Consider the following 19277-nt stretch of genomic DNA (forward strand, 5'->3'; position numbering starts at 1 on the left):
CAGGGCCCAGCAATGGCACCAGAGGAACGGGCAGGGACTGATCCCAGCAAGTTCCACCTGCACAGGAGGCAGAACTTCTGTACTGGGCAGTGACCCAGCACTGAACAGAGACCAGAGAGGGGCTGGAGTCTCCTCACTGGGATATTCCAGAATGATCTGGGCACAGCCCTGTGCCCTGAGCTCTGGGATAGCCCTGCTGGAGCTGGGAGGTGGCACCAGGTGATTCCAGTGGTCCCATCCAACCTGACCCATCCTGTGGTTCTGGGAATCTGCAAATCTGGGGTTCTGTGTGTATGAGTTTGAGATTCTGTGATTGTGTGAGTCCATGACTTTGTGATTTCATGAGTCTGTGATTCCTTGATTCTGTGATTCTGTTATGCCATGGTTCTCTGCTTCCATTATTCTCTTATTATTCTGTGATTTTGTGAGACTGGGATTTCATGATTCTGTGTTTTGTGAGTCTGTGATTCCATGAATGTGTGATTCCATGATTCTGTAATTCTGTGAGTCTGTGATTCCATGATTCTCTGATTCTGTGAGTCTGTGATTTTGTGAGACTGTAATTCCATGATTACATGACTCTGTGAATCTATAATTCCACGGATCTCTGATTCTGTGAGACTGTGATTCTGTAACTCCATGATTTTGTAATTCCATGATTCTCTGATTCTGTAGTTCTGCGATTTTTGTGAGACTACGATTCCATAATTCCATTATTCTGTGATTCTGTAATTCAGTGATTCTGTAATTCTGTGAATCTGTAATTCCATGATTCTCTGATTCTGTGGTTCTATGAGTTCTGTGATTCTGTGTGATTCTGTGATTCCATTGCTCTGTGATTCTTTGATTCTGAGATTCTGTGACTCTCTGACACTGTGATTCCATGATTCCATCACTCTGCAGTTCTGGGATTCTGGGAGTCTGTGATTCCATGACTTGTGATTCCATGATTTCACGATTCCATGATTCTGCTGTTAAATCTGAGACTCTGTAATTCTGTGATTCCATCACTCTGTGATTCTGAGATTCCATGATTCCATCACTCTGCAATTCTGGGATTCTGGGAGTCTATGACTCCATAATTTTGTGATTCTGTCTTTGACTCTGAGAGTCCATGATCCTGTGATTCCACGATCCTGTGATTCCACAATCCCATCATTCTGTACCTCGGAGATTCTGTGATTATCTGACACTGTGATTCTGCGATTCCCTGATTCCTTGATTCCCTAATTCCATGATCCCTTGATCGATTCCTTGATCCAGGCGACTCTGCCTTCACCTGACACCCCAAATTTCCACAAACACCATCTCAACGAGGGCTACGGGGACCCCCAGAACCCCCAAATCCCGGGATTTTCCCCAAAAAATCCAGGGCGGGTCCCGCGAGGTCGCGGCGCCCCCCGGTGGTTGGTGGCGGAACTGCACCCCCGTGTGCTGCGCTGCGCTTTACGGCGCTTTCACGACAGGGGCGGCGCTGCTTTACGGCAGCGCGCCGGGCCAGGCCGCGGGATCCGCCAGGATGAAGCAAAAAAGGAAAAATGGGAAAGGTAAAAATAACAAAAAAAGGGAGCTGAGGGGCTGGAGCGTGTCCGGGGGAGGGAATGGAGCCGGCTGAGGGAGCTGGGGGGTTTTCAGCCTGGAGAAAAGGAGGCTCAGCGGGGACCTTGTGGCTCTGCACAACTCCTGCCAGGAGGGGACAGCCGGGGGGATGAGGAAAAACGGCCTCAAATTGCACCGGGGGAGCTTCAGGTTGGATATAAAGAGGAATTTCTTCCCTTAAAGGGCTGTGCAGCCCCGGCACAGCTGCTGGATTTAAAATCCCCCTGGATGTGGCACTTGGGGACCTTGGCACTGCTGGTACCCTGCGCTCTTGGAGCGCTTTTCCAGCCCGAAATTCCCACCCGACCATTCCAAGGCAGGAATTTCGGGCCAGCCCTGGGCTGTGACAAGCAGGACAATCTCTGACTCTCACCTGTTTTTTCCCCACCCCCGTTTTTCCCGTTTCCCCCTCGTTTTTCCCCTGTCTCCCCCGTTTTTTTCCTCTGTTTCCCCCGGTTTTTCCCCTTTTTCCCCCCCGTTTTTTCCCATTTCCCGCCCGTTTTCCCCCCGGTTTCCCTTTTTTTTCCCCCCTGTTTTCGCCGTGTTTTCCCACTCTTTCCCCCCCTGTTTTTCTCGTTCCCACTGTTTTTTCCCTCTTGTTCTCCCGTTTCCCCCATTTTTTCCCATTCCCCCCTTCTCCTCCTGTTTTGTCCCCGTTCCTCCATTTCCCCCCTCGTTTTCCTGTTTTCTCCTTTTTTTTCCCCATCCCCCCATTTCCCCGTGTTTTCTCTCTGTTTTTCCCCTCTTTCTTCCCCTGTTTTTCTGCCCGTTTTTTCCTGTTTTCCCCCTATTCCCCCCCCATTTTTTCCCCTATTTCCCCTCTATTTTCCCCCTATTTTTCCCGTTTCCCCCCTATTTTGTCCCTGTTTTCCCGTTTTTTTCCCCATTCCCCTCCCATTTCCCCCAATTTTTCCCTTGTTTTCCCCGTTTTCCCCCCATTGTTTCTCCCTGTTTCCCCCCCCATTGTTTCTCCCTGTTTCCCCCCCCATTTCCTCCTGTTTTTCCCCCACTCCCCCGTTTTTCCCCCCATTTCTCCCTGTTTTTTCCCTGTTTTCCTCCCCATTTTTCCCATTTTCCCTTTGTTTTTTTCCCCAAATTCCCCCCATTTCCCCCATTTTCTTCCTGTTTTCCCCCCATTTTCTCCATTTTTTTCCTGTTTCTTTCCCGTTTCTTTCCCGTTTCTTTCCCGTTTCTTTCCTGTTTCTTTCCTGTTTTTCCTCTGTTTGTCCCCCCATTTCTCCCTGTTTTCCCCCATTTTCTCCCTGTTTTCCCCCCATTTTCTCCCTGTTTTTTTCCTGTTTCTTTCCTGTTTTTTTCCTGTTTTTTTCCTGTTTCTTTCCCCTTTTTCTCCCTGTTTTCCCCCCATTTTTCCCCGTTTTCCCCCCATTGTTTGTGCAGGGGAGCTGAGCCAGGCCGAGCTGATGGTGATGACCATTGCTGACATCATCCAGCAGCTGCTGGAGGCTCACCAGCAGGGCAGAGACGTGGATCTCAACAAGTCAGTGCCTGTCTCACCTTGCACCTCTCCATTTTCTGCCAGCAAAGGCTCCAAGATCAGTAAATTCTGGGCTGATTTCCTCCTGAGTCTCATAGGGGTGGGATTTGCTTTTCTCCAAGAAAATCTCATTGCTCTTTTTTTTTTTTTCCACCTGTGTCCATCCCTCTGTGCTCCCAAATCCATCAGGGAAAGGAAACATTAGCACAGAAATGATATAAAACCAGATTTTTTTAGCAATGGGCCACTCCCAAATTTATTGACACAAACTTCTTTTTTCTTCATATTTGTGGAGCAAGAAACCCTGAATTTGTTGTTCACAGAAATTTGTTTATGTGGAGCAAGAAAACCTGAATTTATTGTAAACAGAAATTTCTTTATTTATAAAGAGCAAGAAAACCTGAATTTATTGTTTACAGAAATTTCTTCTTTATTTATTTATAAAGAGTAAGAAAATCTGAATTTATTGTAAACTGAAATTTCTTTATTTATAAAGAGCAAGAAAACCTGAATTTGTTGTTTGCAGAAATTTCTTTCTTCTTTTTTTTTGTGGAACAATAAAAGCTGAATTTGTTGTTCACAGAAATTTCTTTCTTTATTTATAAAGAGCAAGAAGACCTAAATTTGTTGTTTGCAGAAATTTCTTTCTTCTTTATTTTTGTGGAACAATGCAAGCTGAATTTGTTGTTCACAGAAATTTCTTCTCCCTTTATGTGGAGCAAGAAAACCTGAATTTATTGTAAACAGAAATTTCTTTCTTTATAAAGAGCAAGAAAACCTCAATTTGTTGTTTGCAGAAACTTCTTCCTCCTTTATTTATGCTTGAATTAGTTGTTCACAGAAATTTCTTCTTTATTTATTTATAAAGAGCAAGAAAATCTGAATTTGTTGTTTACAGAAATTTCTTCCTCCTTTATTTATGTGGAACAATAAAAGCTGAGTTTGTTGTTCACAGAAATTTCTTCTTTCTTTATTTATAAATAGCAAGAAAATCTGAATTTGTTGTTTGCAGAAATTTTATTCTTCTTTATTTATGTGGAACAATAAAAGCTGAATTTGTTGTTCACAGAAATTTCTTCTCCCTTTATGTGGAGTAAGAAAAACCTGAATTTATTGTAAACAGAAATTTCTTCCTCCTTTATTTATACTTGAATTTGTTGTTCACAGAAATTTCTTCTTTCTTTATTTATAAAGAGCAAGAAAATCTGAATTTGTTGTTTACAGAAATTTCTTCCTCCTTTATTTGTGTGGAACAATAAAAACTGAATTTGCTGTTCACAGAAATTTCTTTCTTTATTTATAAAGAGCAGGAAATCCTGAATTTTCCCCAATTTTTATTGACACAATTATAACTTTTTCCTGGAAATGTCTGCCAGGAATTGCCTTGGAGATGGACTCAGCTACAGGCTGGGTGTGTAAGGGTTAAATTAAATTAATCATCATCAAGAATTAAACATCAATCAGGAGTTGTCCCTGAAAATGGACAAACCTTGCCAAAGTTAGGATAAAACCAAATTTAGAAGGAAAACACACAGGAAATATTTTATTTTTGGGTTGATTTTTGGCATTTTGACGCCGTTTGGTTTTTAATCCTTCTCCTGGAGAGCAGAACTGGAGGAGCTCTGTGGAGATGAGGGCTGATTTTGGTGATTTTTGGTGTTTTGGTGCAGGCTGAAGACCAAAACCTCGGCCAAGTACGGGCTGCCGGCGCAGCCCCGGCTCGTCGACATCATCGCGGCCGTCCCGCCGCAGTTCCGCAAGGTTCTGCTCCCAAAACTCAAGGCCAAGCCCATCAGGACAGCCAGTGGGGTGAGAAAAAAGTGATTTTCCCCTCCTTCCCCCTCGCCCTTCCTGATCCCACCCCAAAATCTGGGTTTGATTCCCACCCAAAACCCCGGTGGCGCTGCCTTTTCCGTGGCAAAAATTTTGGGGGTTACACTCCTTGCTTGAGGTTTCTTTTCTTTGGGGGTGTCCAAGGAAAAGCTGGACAGGGTTTGGAGCAGTAGGATAGTGGAAGGTGTCAGGGTTAGGATTTAAGGGCCCTCCAACCCAAAATATCCTGAGATTTTTTGAAGAAAAAGGGGAATTATGTTCACTTTAGCAAAGCGATTCGTCCAATTCAGTGTAAACTTGATTTTTCATATCACACCCCAATTTATATAGAAACAACCAAATTTTTCATATCAAACCCAAATTCCTACTGAAACCACCAAATTCTTCATACCAGACACCTGTTTATTCTGAAACTCCCTAATTTTTCATAGCAGATCCCAATTTATTTTGAAACCACCATGTTATTGATATCTGACCCAAATTTCTTCTGAACCCCCCCTATTTTTTCATGTCAAACCCCAATTTCTACTGAACCACCAAATTCTTTGTATCAGACTTAATTTCTACTGAAAACACCAAATTCTTCCTATCAGATCCCAATTTATTTTAAAACCACCCAATTCTTTATTTCAAACCCCAATTTCCACTAAACCCCCATAATCCTTCATATCACACCCCAATTTATTTAGAAACAACCAAATTTTTCATATCAGACTCCAATTTCTACTGAACCCTCTAATTTTTCATCTCAATCCCCAGTTCCTACTGAAACCACCATATTTTTTATATCAGACCCCAAATTACACTGAAACCACCAAATTCTTCATATCAGATCCCAATTTATTTTGAAACCACCATACTATTGATATCTGACCCCAAATTTCTTCTGAAACCCCTTAATTCTTCATGTCACACCCCAATTTCTACTGAACCCTTCTAATATTTCATCTCAATCCCCAATTTCCACTGAAACCACCCAATTTTTCATATCACACCCCAATTTCTACTGAACTCTCCCTAATCCTTCATATCAGACCCCAATTTGTTTAGAAACAACCAAATTTTTCATCTCAGACCCCAATTTCTTCTTTAACCACCAATTCTTCATACCAGAACCCAATTCCCACTGAAACATGAAAACACTAAATAATTTTATTAGGAATATTCTTATTTATTGCTGGTTTTTTATCCCCTTTTAAGGGTTAACCCACAGCACTTTCAGCACAGAACATCCTCAAACAACCCCAGAGATGCCCCAGCCCCCCCTGCCCTGTGAGAAACTCGTTAATTGTGCTGATTGCTGAGGTAATTAATTTAATTAATGATTTCTCTGCCTGCAGATCGCCGTGGTGGCCGTCATGTGCAAACCCCACCGGTGCCCCCACATCAACTTCACAGGCAACATCTGTGTGTGAGTTTGGGCAGCCCAGATGTGCCAGATGTGCCCCCCTCTGCCTCTGGGGATGCTCCAGGAGGGGCTCAGCCTGGAGAAATGAGGGTCCAGAGGGAATTTTTCCTGTCTGGAGTTCCCTGGGAGGAGCCATTTGGGGTCTGCTCAGAGGGAATGGGGAAAGGAATAAAGGGAACGGCCTCAAGCTGCACCAGGGGAGCTTCAGGTTGGATTTGGGGAGTACAGTAATTTCACAATTATAAGCTGCACCATTTTGACTAAAATTTTGGTCTGAACCCAAAGTGTGGCTTATAATCAGGTGTGGCTGATATATGGACAAAGAACGAAAAGTTGCTGTTTTAGTTTGGAGGACAGGTGTGTGCTGAGAAAGGCAGGAGCTTCTCTTTGAAATGGAGAATGTAAACCCCCTCCCTCCAAATTATTATAATTTTGAAATCAAGGGGCTCTCAGGCAAAGATATGGGAATTAGGAATAACAGTTCTTTACTAGGGAAATTAAAATAGAAATACAGCACTACAAAGGAACAAACCCCAAACCCAGTGGAGAAAGGGGCTCCCTTAGTGTCCCAAACCCTCTGTTTTTATCTTGGTAAGAAATGTTGGGCTCTTCCCCCTGGCTGGAGCAACTCCCAATGGGATGCAGTAATTTTATCAGTGCCACAGTGGGACTCAATGGCCATGAGCAGAAAATGACTGGCTGGAGGAAGGATGGGTTGTGAAAAGATAAAGAACAATGCCCTGCCTGGTTTCAATGGATGGCCCATTAGCAGAATATCTCCCAGGGAGATCAGGATCACTGCCCACCCTGAACAGATGGTGACAGAACAGATACCTTTTATCACACTCTGTGTTGGCTTATAATCGTGAAATTACTGTAATTCCAGCCTGGAAAGGGTTTTGGAATCCCTGAAATCCATGTGGATGTAGCACTTGGGGACACAGAGCAGCGCTGGGGATGGTTGAGCTGGATGCTCTTGGATGGGTTTTCCATAATTTCTGTGATTCCATGATCCAAAAGTTCATTTTTCCAGCATTGCTGTGTAAACCCAGCATTGCAAAACACCAAAATCTGATTTTTGCCCACTTCTTGCTCAAGGGAGAAAACTTTCTCCTTTCATGACCCAAACCCACCATTCCAGATTAGGTTCCCACCTTGGTGATTATTAACTTATCATTAATTTCTTAATGATCAGGTGGGATTTGTGTCCCTGATCTGTCTGGAATGGCAGAGCACAGATGGAGGGGCTGCCAAAATTTTTTTTTTACTCCATTATTTTATTTTATTTTATTTTATTTTATTTTATTTTATTTTATTTTATTTTATTTATTTTAATAAATCTGATCCTGCTTTTGCTTTTCCCATCTCTTCATCTATTTCCAAACATTCCCTGCCATGAATCCATGGATCTCTCTCTGGTTTTGTTCTAAGCTCCTCTGAGCTGTTCCAGACAATTCCATCCCAATTTTACATCTCTTCATGCCCCCAAAAAAAATCATATTTGCATCAGATAAAGTGATGCTCTTGAGAGAATATGGAAAACATTCAAATTGTGGAATTAATTTTTTAAAAAATCAATTAATCTGTGTGTAACTATTGCCCCAGAACTTTATGGCTGCTCCCTAAAAGAATGCAATATCCCAGAAATATTTTCATGGATTTTGCTTCCAAAAAATCTTACTGGGTTTGAGGTGGATGCTGGGATTTGAGCTGGTTCTGGACATCCCATTCTCATTAAAATTAATTAAAATTCCTCTTTTGCACTATTATATTGTATATAATATAATAGTGCAAAATAACAATAATACTAAACAAATAATAATAAATATAAATATTAATATTGTATAATATATAATAAATTATCTATATAAAATATAATATATATAATATACATGTAATATAAAATAAAAAAGTATAAAAATTTTATTTTATAAAATATAAAACATATATATAATACAATATATTACATGTATTACATGTATTAATATAATATAAGTGTTATAAAAATTAATAGAATAATGATGTATTATTATAGTATTATAGAATTACATGATTGCATATTATATATATAATTATTTATATAGTATTATATTATTTATTGCATTAATAATATATATTATATGTTATAGAATGTATTATAATATATAATCACATATATTTATATAATCCTAATAATAGTATAGTATTGCAGAATTATAGAACTATATTAGTATATATTGTATAAATTATTATTATTGATGATATTATTATTATTATTATTATTATTTTTTTTTTTTTTTTTTTTTTTTTTTTTTTTTTTTTTCTAGAAATTGCTGGAATTTTGAGAGTTTAATTCCTGTTTTCTCTGTTTTTTTTTCCCTGCAGGTACTGCCCAGGGGGGCCTGATTCTGATTTTGAATATTCCACCCAGTCCTACACGGGATATGAGGTACAGATTTCCCTCTTTTTTTAAGGAATTCCCAACATTCCTTAAGCCTGGCTTTGGCTTAGGCTTGGCTTTACTTCTGCAACTCACTTGTGTTGGGAGAATAAAGCCAAAAATAAATACAAAAATCAAACAAATTTTAAAAAAATAATTCAGGTTTTAAAGCAGGAGTGAAATTTTTAATTACAGGAATTAATTGAGTTAAAATTTAAAAATTTTGTAAGAAGGGTCTTGAAACAGTGGAGTACAGATGTGGAGTGGTTCCTACAGAATTTTAAAAAGTACAAATTTTGCTAAAAATCCCCATTTTTTTAGCTGTTAATGCCTCTGGAATTACATTAATTCGCTTTTATCTGCAGTGATAGCTCCTTAAATTTTTATATTTCCAAACTTTTTCCTCCCCTGTTGTGTGGAGAAAGTTTACCAGCAGTTTGTGACTCAATTATTGTGCCTGGTTTTAACCAAAAAACCCCAAGCTGTGGTAGGGATGTGAGTAGGAAAATGATGATTAATTTGGTGAAAATTCCTTTTAAATCCAAATTTAATCTGTTGTGATTTAAATTTCCTTGTCCCATCAAGGAAATAGGAAAAAAAAAAGGAAATACCAAGTGAATCCAGGCTTGAAAATCTTCTTAAAATATTATTAATAGGCTTCCTTCAGCTGGTGATAGAAAAAAAAGAGATTTTAGGGATTTAAATAAGAGGAATAAATTTAATTTAGAAATATTTGAAGCCCAGACTGAGTCTGCAGGATCCTGCCTGAGTAATTTGTAAAACCACTTTGTGATTTTTGTAACACTTTTGTGACTCACTGCAGAGACTTTTTAGCTGCTGGAGAACACTAAAAATGGAATAATTTTGGTGCTTTTAGGTCATGTTGCCATCTCAGGGTAAAAAAATGTATCTTTGTAAGAACTGAGGCAGGAATTTAAATTAAATTTTGAATTTAAAAAATTGAAATTTTTTTAACATTTAAGAATTTAATTGCTTTTAAAAGAAAAAAATTTACAGAATTTTGCTTGGTGGGTTTGAAGGCTTTGGGTCAATCAGGATTTCAAGTTTTCCTTGTGCTGAAAGTTGGATTTTGGGGTGGTTTATGCTGTTCTTTGAGGGGAAAAGTTTCTAAAAAGAATTTTTTGGTGTTTTTTCAGCCAACATCCATGAGGGCCATCCGGGCTCGGTACGATCCCTACCTCCAGACTAGGCACAGAGTGGAGCAGGTAACATTTCTCCTTGGGATTGGCATGGAAAAAAAAAAAAAAAAAGAGAGAGAGAGAATTACAGTAATTTCATGGTTATAAGCCGCACCATTTTAACTTAAATTTTGGTCCAAACCCAAAGTGCGGCTTATAATCAGGTGTGGCTTATATATGGACAAAGAATGAAAAGTTGCTGTTTTAGTTTGGAGGACAGGTGTCTGCTGAGAAAGGCAGGAGCTTCTCTTTGAAATGGAGAATGGAAACCCCCTCTCTCCAAATTATTATCATTTTGAAATCAAGGGGCTCTCAGGCAAAGATATGGGAATTAGGAATAACAGTTCTTTACTAGGGAAATTAAAATAGAAATACAGCACTACAAAGAAACAAACCCCAAACCCAGTGGAGAAAGGGGCTCCCTTAGTGTCCCAAAGCCTCTGTTTTTATCTTGGTAAGAAATGTTGGGCTCTTCCCCCTGGCTGGAGCAACTCCCAATGGGATGCAGTAATTTTATCAGTGCCACAGTGGGACTCAATGGCCATGAGCAGAAAATGACTGGCTGGAGGAAGGATGGGTTGTGAAAAGATAAAGAACAATGCCCTGCCTGGTTTCAATGGATGGCCCATTAGCAGAATATCTCCCAGGGAGATCAGGATCACTGCCCCACCCTCAACAGATGGTGACAGAACAGATACCTTTTATCACACTCTGTGTTGTAATGTGCAGTTTATAATCAGGTGCAGTTTATCTGTGGACAAAGAATGAAAAGTTGCCGACACGCGGAATTGCGACTTATACTCAGTGCGGCTTATAATCGTGAAATTACTGTATTTCAATTTCTTGGACTGGCAGACTGCAGAAATGAAATTTCAATTTTTCAATTCTCAATGAATGGTGAGTTTTGAATTGTCCAGTCTCACTTCCGTTACATCTGGTGAGTTTTGAACCCCTTGTAAGATCTTTTCTGATTTTTAATAATAATAATAATTCCAAACTTAGTTCCTTTGGGTGTTGCTCAGAGAGTTGGATGTGAAAAGTTTCTCAATCCTGTTCTGCTTTGATCTGTTTCCTCCTTATCCCCAAATCCATTGGAGAATTCTCCATGAATTCAGTATTTTGTCCACCAAGATTTTCAAGGATTGAAGGAGATTCAAGGAATTTTAGATTGTTTCAAACCAGAACCAGTAACTCAAAAAATTATGATTTTTCAGGAAAATCCTCTGCACTGGGTTCTATATCTGCACTAAGTTCTTGCAGTGAAAAAAAATTACTTTTGAGAGTTTTTTTTACAAGGGGAAGTGGTTGTGAACAACCTATACAAAAAAATATTAATTTCTCATTCACGGAAGGAAACGCAGCATAACAAAATCAATGATTTCAGAGAAATCTCCCTGTTAAATCCCCTCTGATCATATCTCCTGTGTTGTTTTTAACTTTCCAGCTGAAGCAGCTGGGGCACAGCGTGGACAAAGTGGAATTTATTGTGATGGGGGGGACATTCATGGCTTTACCTGAAGATTACAGAGATTATTTCATCAGGAACCTGCACGACGCCTTGTCGGGTCACACTTCCAACAACGTGGCAGAGGCTGTCAGGTGAGGACTTGTTTGAGTTCTTTATTCTTTGAAAACATCAAGGATTATATTTATTTTTGAAGGGAATGTTTATCTAAATTTATTTTTGGGCATGGAGTATTTATAACTCTGCAGAGCAGCAGGCAGACCCCCGGAAAGGCAGCAAAAAAAAACTTCTTCCCTATGTTTTTTTTTTTTTTTTTTTTTTTTTTTTTTTTTTTTGGCATTCCAGCCAGCCCTGTCACGCCTCATCACCTCGATTTGGAGTTGTGACGAATGCCAGGGCCACGGGATTTATTCTTTATTTATTCCCTGCAGCTGGGGAGGGGGAGCTGCTCCTGCCTGGGACGTCAGGAATGACTCAGCCCCGAAAAACGTCAGCGCTCCCAGCCCCTTGCAGCCCCAAACCAGCTCCCTCTGCAGCACTAGGGTGTCACAATCTCCTCTGAACAGCTCAGAAAACACAGCCTGATCCATTCAGGGGGCAGGAAATACTGAGTTTGTGCTGCTTTTTGGACAAAAAAAAAAAAAAAAAGAGGTTTGATGTTTTGGGGGTGTTAAATGAGTGAGCGTCCCTTGGGCGGGTTCAGTTTGCTGCCTCGTCGTTGTGGGGTTTTATTTGTGATGTTATCACCCCCAGGAGAAGTGATTTTACAACTTTTATCCCCAGCAGAAGTGATTTTAGAACTGTGATCTCTAACAGAAGTGATTCTAGAATAATCTGTAACAGGAGGGATTTTAGAACTGTGATCTCTGACAGAAGTGATTTTAGAGTTGTAATCCTGAACTGAAGTGATTTTAGAACTGTAATCTCCAACAGAAGTGATTTTAGAACTGTGATCCCCAACAGAAGTGATTTTAGAACTGTGATCTCTAACAGAAGGAATTTTAAATCTGTAATCTCTAGCAGAAGTGATTCTAGAACTGTAATCTCTAACAGGAGGGATTTTACAATTTTATCTCCAACAGGAATTGTTTTAGAACTTTAATCTCTAACAGAAGTGATTCTAGAACTATAATCTCTAGCAGAAGTGATTTTAGAACTGTTATCTATAACAGAAGTGATTTTAGAACTGTAATCTCTAACAGAAGGGATTTTACAATTTTATCTCCAACAGAAGTGATTTTAGAATTTTAATCTCTAATTGAAGTGATTCTAGAACTATAATCTCTAGCAGAAGTGATTTTAGAGCTGTAATCCCCAAGAGAAGTGATTTTAGAATCCCCAACAGAAGTGATTTTAAAACCATCCTTTTGTATCTCAAAGCTGTGACTTAATTCGCTTTTTCCTCTGGAGGGCACCAAACACTTGTGCTGCTTTGCTGCTTTGCTTTTTTTTTTTTTTATCCCCCCACCTCTTGTCGCTCAAAGAGCAAACAAAAAGCACCCTGCTGCTCTTTCCAAGTGGGTTTTATCAAGGATAAAATAGCAAACAAGTTGGGCAGAGAGTTTCTGAAGGACACAGCTCCTCAGGGAAGGAGGGTGGAGGTTGTCCATTCGAATCACTGCCGTGATTCACGGTGTGGGAAGTCCATTTGTATTTTTTTTTTTTTCTGCTGCAGGTGTCTTAGCTGATTTTATTGGGCCTGAAATAATTTTTCAAGCAGCCTGGCCTTTGCTCTGTAGATAATAAGGGAACTATTTCTGCCACAGCAATTTTAAACCCAAAGTGACTCCGTGGAGTCAGAGGAACACAGATGGAGCAGGGTGACAAAAAACCTGCCCTGGCAACGTGTGGGTTCTTCAGCAGATAAATAAAGGTTTACATTTTTAACATAAAACTCATGCTAAGTGCTTGGTAAATGGAGTTTCTGTGGGAGTTGCTTGAGTTGCATTTCCTACATGTTGGAGAGGTGGAGAAAATGGGGCTGGAGATGAATCAGAGCTTTTTCTTTTTGTGCTTCTGGAGCTTGGTCGTTGCACTGTGTCACTGCAGCGTTGGTTGGGACGGTCAGTGACACTTGAGATGTTGAATTAATTTCTTTTTGTGGTGAGGATTCAGCTCCTCCACCACTTCCAGCTGTGAGGAGTGAGCAGTTCTGAGAGTGGTTTCCCTGTTCTGTGCTCTGGGATCTGCCTCCCTCACCCCTTGCTCTGAAGGGGATTCTGGAGCTTTCATTGCTTGGGTAAATCAATAATTAAGTTTGGATTTTGTAGGGATTCCTTCATGTGGAAGGGGACCTTGAGCCAGGAGAGAATCAAAATCCTGGCATGGTTTGGGTTGGAAGGGATCTTCATTCATCCCATGCCCTTCCACACCTCCCACTCTCTTCAAACCCCAATTTCCTCCTTTTCACCCTGCAATTTCTGGATTTTGTCCCAAACCCGTGCTCTGCTCTGCCCTCCCACCACAGCAACAGCGATGCACTGACCTGAGCTGAGGAATCATCAATCTGGCACCCTCCTCCCCACGTAATTCTCAATTCTCTTCATCTCCAGCAGCCCTCTGAGGCTCCTGGTCCTGCCTGATGTGATAAAAGGATGTGATTCCATGCAGCTCCCAGCCTGCCCTGGATCCAGAAATCATCCCTCAAACCCCCTTGGATTTTGGATTCCAGCTGAAATTCCAATCTACCTTCCAGTTTTCTTGCAGATAAATGCAGGAACTCACCAAAAAGTGTGATTTTTGCAGAGACAAACAGGGAAACTTTGAGGCTTTTCACTGAGAGCAGAGGAAGGAAATGAATTCCCTGGGTTTTAATATTTCTGCAGCACCTCCCTTTTGGGGTAATAAACACTTTTTCAGACCCTTCAGACAGAAATCCTTGCTCGAGGTGCTTGGGTTTGCTTGAGAAATAGGTTGGCCGAGGAGTGGGTAAAGAATTGCAGAGCCAGGGGGGATCTTTGTTTTTTGCGTGCGAGAAGACCGAGAAGTTTTAATTTTTTCTCACTGAGAAAAATTAGGAATTTCTGGGTGCCTGTCAAGCCAGGCTGTGGGCTTTGGTGATAAGCCTCCTTCCTTAGGAGCAGGTTTGGAATTATTAATAATTTTTCAATGGCCCAAAGAATCCCTGCGAGGATGGATTTTTCTCCCCGCTGGAGAAACTCATCATTTCCCCGGGAGCTGCTCCCATCAAACCCCAGAGTGTTGAGTTTGATTGCGGCTGCTTTTGCTCTTTGCTGAGGACAATCAGAGCCCAGAGAAGGTGTAAAATGCACATGCAAATGAGAATTTGCTGCTCCTCTCACCTATGACCCGTGAGTCATGAGGGGTGTTGGGCTTATTGAGCTGCCACCGTGAGTCACCGCAGCCGGGAGCTGACTCCTAATGAGGGAACGGGGCCCAAGGAGAGCTTTGGGAAAAGCAGCAAAAATCGGGAATCTGCATCCCTGCAGCTGCTGGGACTGCACCAGCAGCTCTGGCCTCTCCTGCTGAGCCAGGCTGGGGAGAGCTGGGGGTGTTTCACATGGAGATGAGAAGGATCCAGGGAGAGCTCAGAGTCCCTAAAGGAGAGCTGGAGAGGGATTTGGGACAAGGGATGGAGGGACAGGACACAGGGAATGGCTCCCACTGCCAGGCAGCAGGGTTAGGTGGGATATTGGGAAGGAAATTCCTGGCTGTGGTACTTGAACAGAATTCCCAGAACAGCTGTGGCTGCCCCTGGATCCCTGGAAGTGTCCAAGGCCAGGCTGAGCAGCCTGATCTGATGGAAGGTGCCTGCAGGTGGTTGGAGTTGGATCATCTTGAAGGTCCCTTCCATCCCAACCTTTCCATGATTTTCACCATTTCTATGTTTTCAGTACCCTTCAGAGACATGGAAATAGTTTATAATTTTAATTTTTTTGTTGTTTTAAGGGTGTGGTGGGTGGCCTGATAGGAGATAACCCAAGCTCTGCTCAAGTCTCTCCTGATATTCAGGAGACAACATCCACACAATTATTCCCATAACAGATCCAAAACTGGGACATCAATCCTTTGGTTCATTTTCCATATTGAACCCCAGAACTCTGAGGAACCATTGCTGCATTTGACTCCTCCTGGTGCAGCTCCAGCTCCTGACTCCACCTTTTCCTTGGATTTCCATCGATTGCCTGTGCCAGGAGTCCTTTTGTGTCCTCCCTACAGTGGGGGAGCAGGCAGCAGTTATCCACAATTATCCTGGTGGGGAGGGAAGTTTCCTTCAGGTATCCCAAAAGCCAGATTGATTTTTTTTTTTTTTTTTTGGGAAGAGGACAAATCCGAGCTGTGCTGAAAGAGAAGGTTGTAAATAATCAGAGTTTAGGACCTCTTAATCCATTGAGGGAGAAAACCAAGCCCTGAGCTCTGGCAGTTCCTGCAGTGCTTGGTTTGGGATGTGGAGCTCCAGATTCCTTTTTAAATCCCAGCTGGAAATGTGTCCTGAAGAGGCCAGAGTGACAAATGTGCTTTGTGTGATTATCAGATGATGGGGTTTGTGGGAAGATCGTTGTGTACAAAAGGAAAAAAAAAATAAAAATCTTGGAGAGGTTGTGGAGTCTGGAGATCCTCAAATCCCACCTGGATGTGATCCTGGTGGTGTCCAGAAGCCTCTTCCAACCCCAGCCATTCTCAAAGTGCCACATCCATTTCAGATTCCAGCGATTCTTCTGCAGCTGCTCCAAGAAATCCCGGTGGCTGGAGACAGAGGGCAGGGCTGGATGGGATTTTGGGAAGGAATTCCTGCCTGGGAGGGTGGGGAGGCCCTGGCACAGAATTCCCAGAGAAGCTGTGGCTGCCCCTGGATCCCTGAAGTGTCCAAGGCCAGGCTGGAGCAGCCTGGGACAGGGGAAGGTGTTGAGGTTGGAACTGGATGAGCTTTGAGGTTCCTTCCCACCCAAACCAGTCTGGAATTCTGTGATTGTGAATCAAACTCAGCCAAGCCTGGATTTGCTTTTCAGTATTGAGGAACAAACCTGCTTTTGAAAAATGATGCATTATAAAGTTAAGGTCTGTTCTAAGCTCTCAAAAAAAGACTTTTCTGGGAGTGAGGTTCCTGCAGGGAACTCTGGGCTTGCTGGTGCTGTATTTTAACCAAAATTCAGCCTTTTTGCCTGGCTTTTAGGACACTGGGAGGTTCTGTGGGGTAGAAACGAGCAGGTTGAGCCTGTGCCTGTACTCCACAGCGAGAAATCCTCCTGGCCAGAGGTCACAGCAAACCCATTTCACCTCGTGGCTCCTGCAGGCAGGGAAGAAGCTGCCCTGCAATTCCAGAGCTCCTTCCACTAATGCCTCTTAATTGAGCTTCCCGAGTGCTAATTGTGACTCCAGCAGAAAACGAGCCGGGCTTTGACTCACTCTGCAGTGATTCATGCTGGGGCCATCCAAGAGGTTGCTGCTCTCCTTTTATCTACCTTGACCCCCTGCTCCAGGTGACCCTTTCCAGAGCTGGCAGCTCCTCACCCTTCAGCTGCCACAGTTCACCCCGGGCAAATTCATGGAATTCTGGGCAGGAGAACGATTTAAGAAGCTCCTTCTTTGCCCTGGGTGGGGGGAGTGGGAAATTAAAAATTGCCAGGGTTTGACAGTCAGCTCCCACCCCTCGTCCTGCCATAATGAGGGGGTGCAGTGACAGGGAGGCTCTTGAAGCTCCAAATTGCCGGGTTCAGCTCCCAATTCCAGCTCTGATTCCAGCAGCAATTTTGGGATGTGGGGACTCACCGGGCCCTGTGTCCCCTCCTGTGCCTGGCTCCTGGCAGGAGGAAGGGAATAGCAGGAGGCAGCAGCATTGGAAATTGCCGTGGCTGGATCCATCAGAGCTTGTCTGTCAAATCCCTCCGGACATGAGTGGGCCAGGCAGGAGATAAGTGGCTGTTGTTTTAGTGCCAGATCGTTTACAGCAGAAAATCTGCCTAAATTTCCTTTTGTTCCCAGAGATTTGGAGCCTAGCTCCTAATCATTCTGGAAAAGCAGGCAGGTTTTCTTTGTTTCCAGCTTTGGCACAGATTTTCCAAAGAGGTTGTGGTTCCTCATCCCTGGAAATGTCCAAGACCAGGCTGGAACAACCTGGGCTAGTGGAAGGTGTTGAGGTTGGAATGGGATGAACTTTAAGGTCCCTTCCCACCCAAACCATTTAATATTTTCCATTAAAACCTGTTTATCACTGAGTGTTTATCCCTAAATGCCTTGATAAGTCGTGCAGAATTTAAGGAATTTTACCCCAAAGCTGTCTGGCCTTTGTTGCCCTCCCACTGCTTCTCATTTCCTGTTGCATTTTCCAACTTTTAACTGCTGGAGTTGATGTTATTTGGAAGCTCTCTAAGCAAAAAGTCATTTCATCAGATCCTAATCTGGTGGTGGGGAGCTTCTTTCCATCTTCTTTCCTGCCTCAGCCATGAATGGGATTTCTTATCCCATTATCTGCCCTCCTGCTGGTTGAAATATTCCATTTTGAGGAAGCCAAACCCACACAATGTATTTTTTTTGGTGATACTCTGTGATTTTGGGTTTTCCAAGGAGGATGTTGGAACCTCTTAGAGGTGTTTACTCAGGAATTGGAGCCACCCCAAAATTAGAAACATTTGTAAATCCACGTTTTTCTCCCGTGCTGGTGGAAACAGCGTCAGCCCTTAGCGGTCATGACATTGTCAGAGCTAAATAATGAATTTCCCTGCTTTTTCCTGTATGATTCCAGCAAATTACTGCTGAACACCTGCCAGAGGGAATACTTTGCTCGTTCTTGCTGCTCTGTGTAATTTGGCAAAGCACAACAAGTTCTCCGGTGACCTGCACTAAAATGTTAATGGTGGGATAGGATCTGAGTGGCCAGCTGGGGTTGGTGGCTGGAGGTGGAGCTTTTTTGGCTTTTTTTGCTTTTTTTTTTCCAAGGACTTGGCCACCTGTGTGAATTTGAACCCGGCCTGGTGATTATACGGTTTTAATTCCAATTGTGCTGGTGATCCAGAGGTAATGTGGCAGAGAGAACAGGGGGTGCTGGGCATGAATAAGGTTTTTGGGTTAATTCCCTCATCATTTACACCATCCCTGCCTTGATCCCCTCCTCATTTACACCCATCCTGCAGCTCACAGGAGCGATCTCTGTTGTATTCTCATTTCCCAAGCGGGCACCAACTCAAACATTGATTTCCCCGAGCTGCAGAAGGATGGGAGCGATCCAAAGCGATCATGCCAGGGGACCCACACTCCCCTCTCCTCCCTGCCTGCTCTCAGCAGAGATGGCTTTGCAGCCCGGATGGAAATGAGCTGGTGAAATAGGGAGATGTGGCTGATGGTTCCCTCAGCTGTGCTCTGCGCGCCTCATTGACGCTGCAAACCCAGAGCCGCCGCCTTTCAACGCCGCTAAATTAATTTGAAAGAAAACTCATTTTCTGGTGACATGGTGGGTGCAATCCATGTGGAACGGGGAGGGAAAACAAAAAAAAAAGTGGGTTTAATTTTCATGCTTTTTGCAGGGTTTTGCTGTGGCTTTGGGCAGAGCAGGGTTTGAGATACGCGAGGCGCCCGCGAGTCTGCGCTTTCCGCGGCGCAGAAGTTGGGGAAGTTGGGGAAGTTGGATGCTCCAGAGCTGGAATGCAGAGCTTGGGGGGGATGTTTGTGCTGCCTTGATTTGCTCATCCTCTGTCTGGGCCTTGGGTTGTGCAATGACCTCGTTCTTGCACACCCTTTCCCTGCTTTGTCTCTGGAGATGCTCAGTGCGCTGCTCTGAAAATTCGGGAATTAGCAGGAATTTGTTCCTTGGGTTAGAAAAACCTCCCCTTTTGTTTTTTTTCTGTGGCAGCTCTGGGGTGAGCTGTGGGTTCAGCTGGTGGGTTCAGAGCTCAGCTCAGATG

The 19277-nt window shown here is 42.7% G+C and overlaps 1 protein-coding gene across 1 annotated transcript in view; it reads left to right on the top strand.

Moving 5' to 3' along the window:
• The first annotated feature begins 1473 nt into the window (after positions 1-1473).
• Positions 1474-19277, top strand: part of ELP3 (elongator acetyltransferase complex subunit 3) — a 73596-nt gene continuing 55792 nt past the window's right edge. Inside the window, exons 1-7 of the mRNA XM_033056068.2 lie at positions 1474-1547; positions 2998-3097; positions 4765-4903; positions 6268-6338; positions 8700-8763; positions 9912-9980; positions 11398-11552. Of these exons, the coding sequence (XP_032911959.1) occupies positions 1520-1547; positions 2998-3097; positions 4765-4903; positions 6268-6338; positions 8700-8763; positions 9912-9980; positions 11398-11552 (626 nt within the window). The 5' untranslated portion in view covers positions 1474-1519. The remainder of the gene's footprint in view (positions 1548-2997; positions 3098-4764; positions 4904-6267; positions 6339-8699; positions 8764-9911; positions 9981-11397; positions 11553-19277) is intronic.

Source organism: Catharus ustulatus, chromosome 3, assembly GCF_009819885.2.
Source record: "Catharus ustulatus isolate bCatUst1 chromosome 3, bCatUst1.pri.v2, whole genome shotgun sequence".
NCBI lineage: Eukaryota > Metazoa > Chordata > Aves > Passeriformes > Turdidae > Catharus > Catharus ustulatus.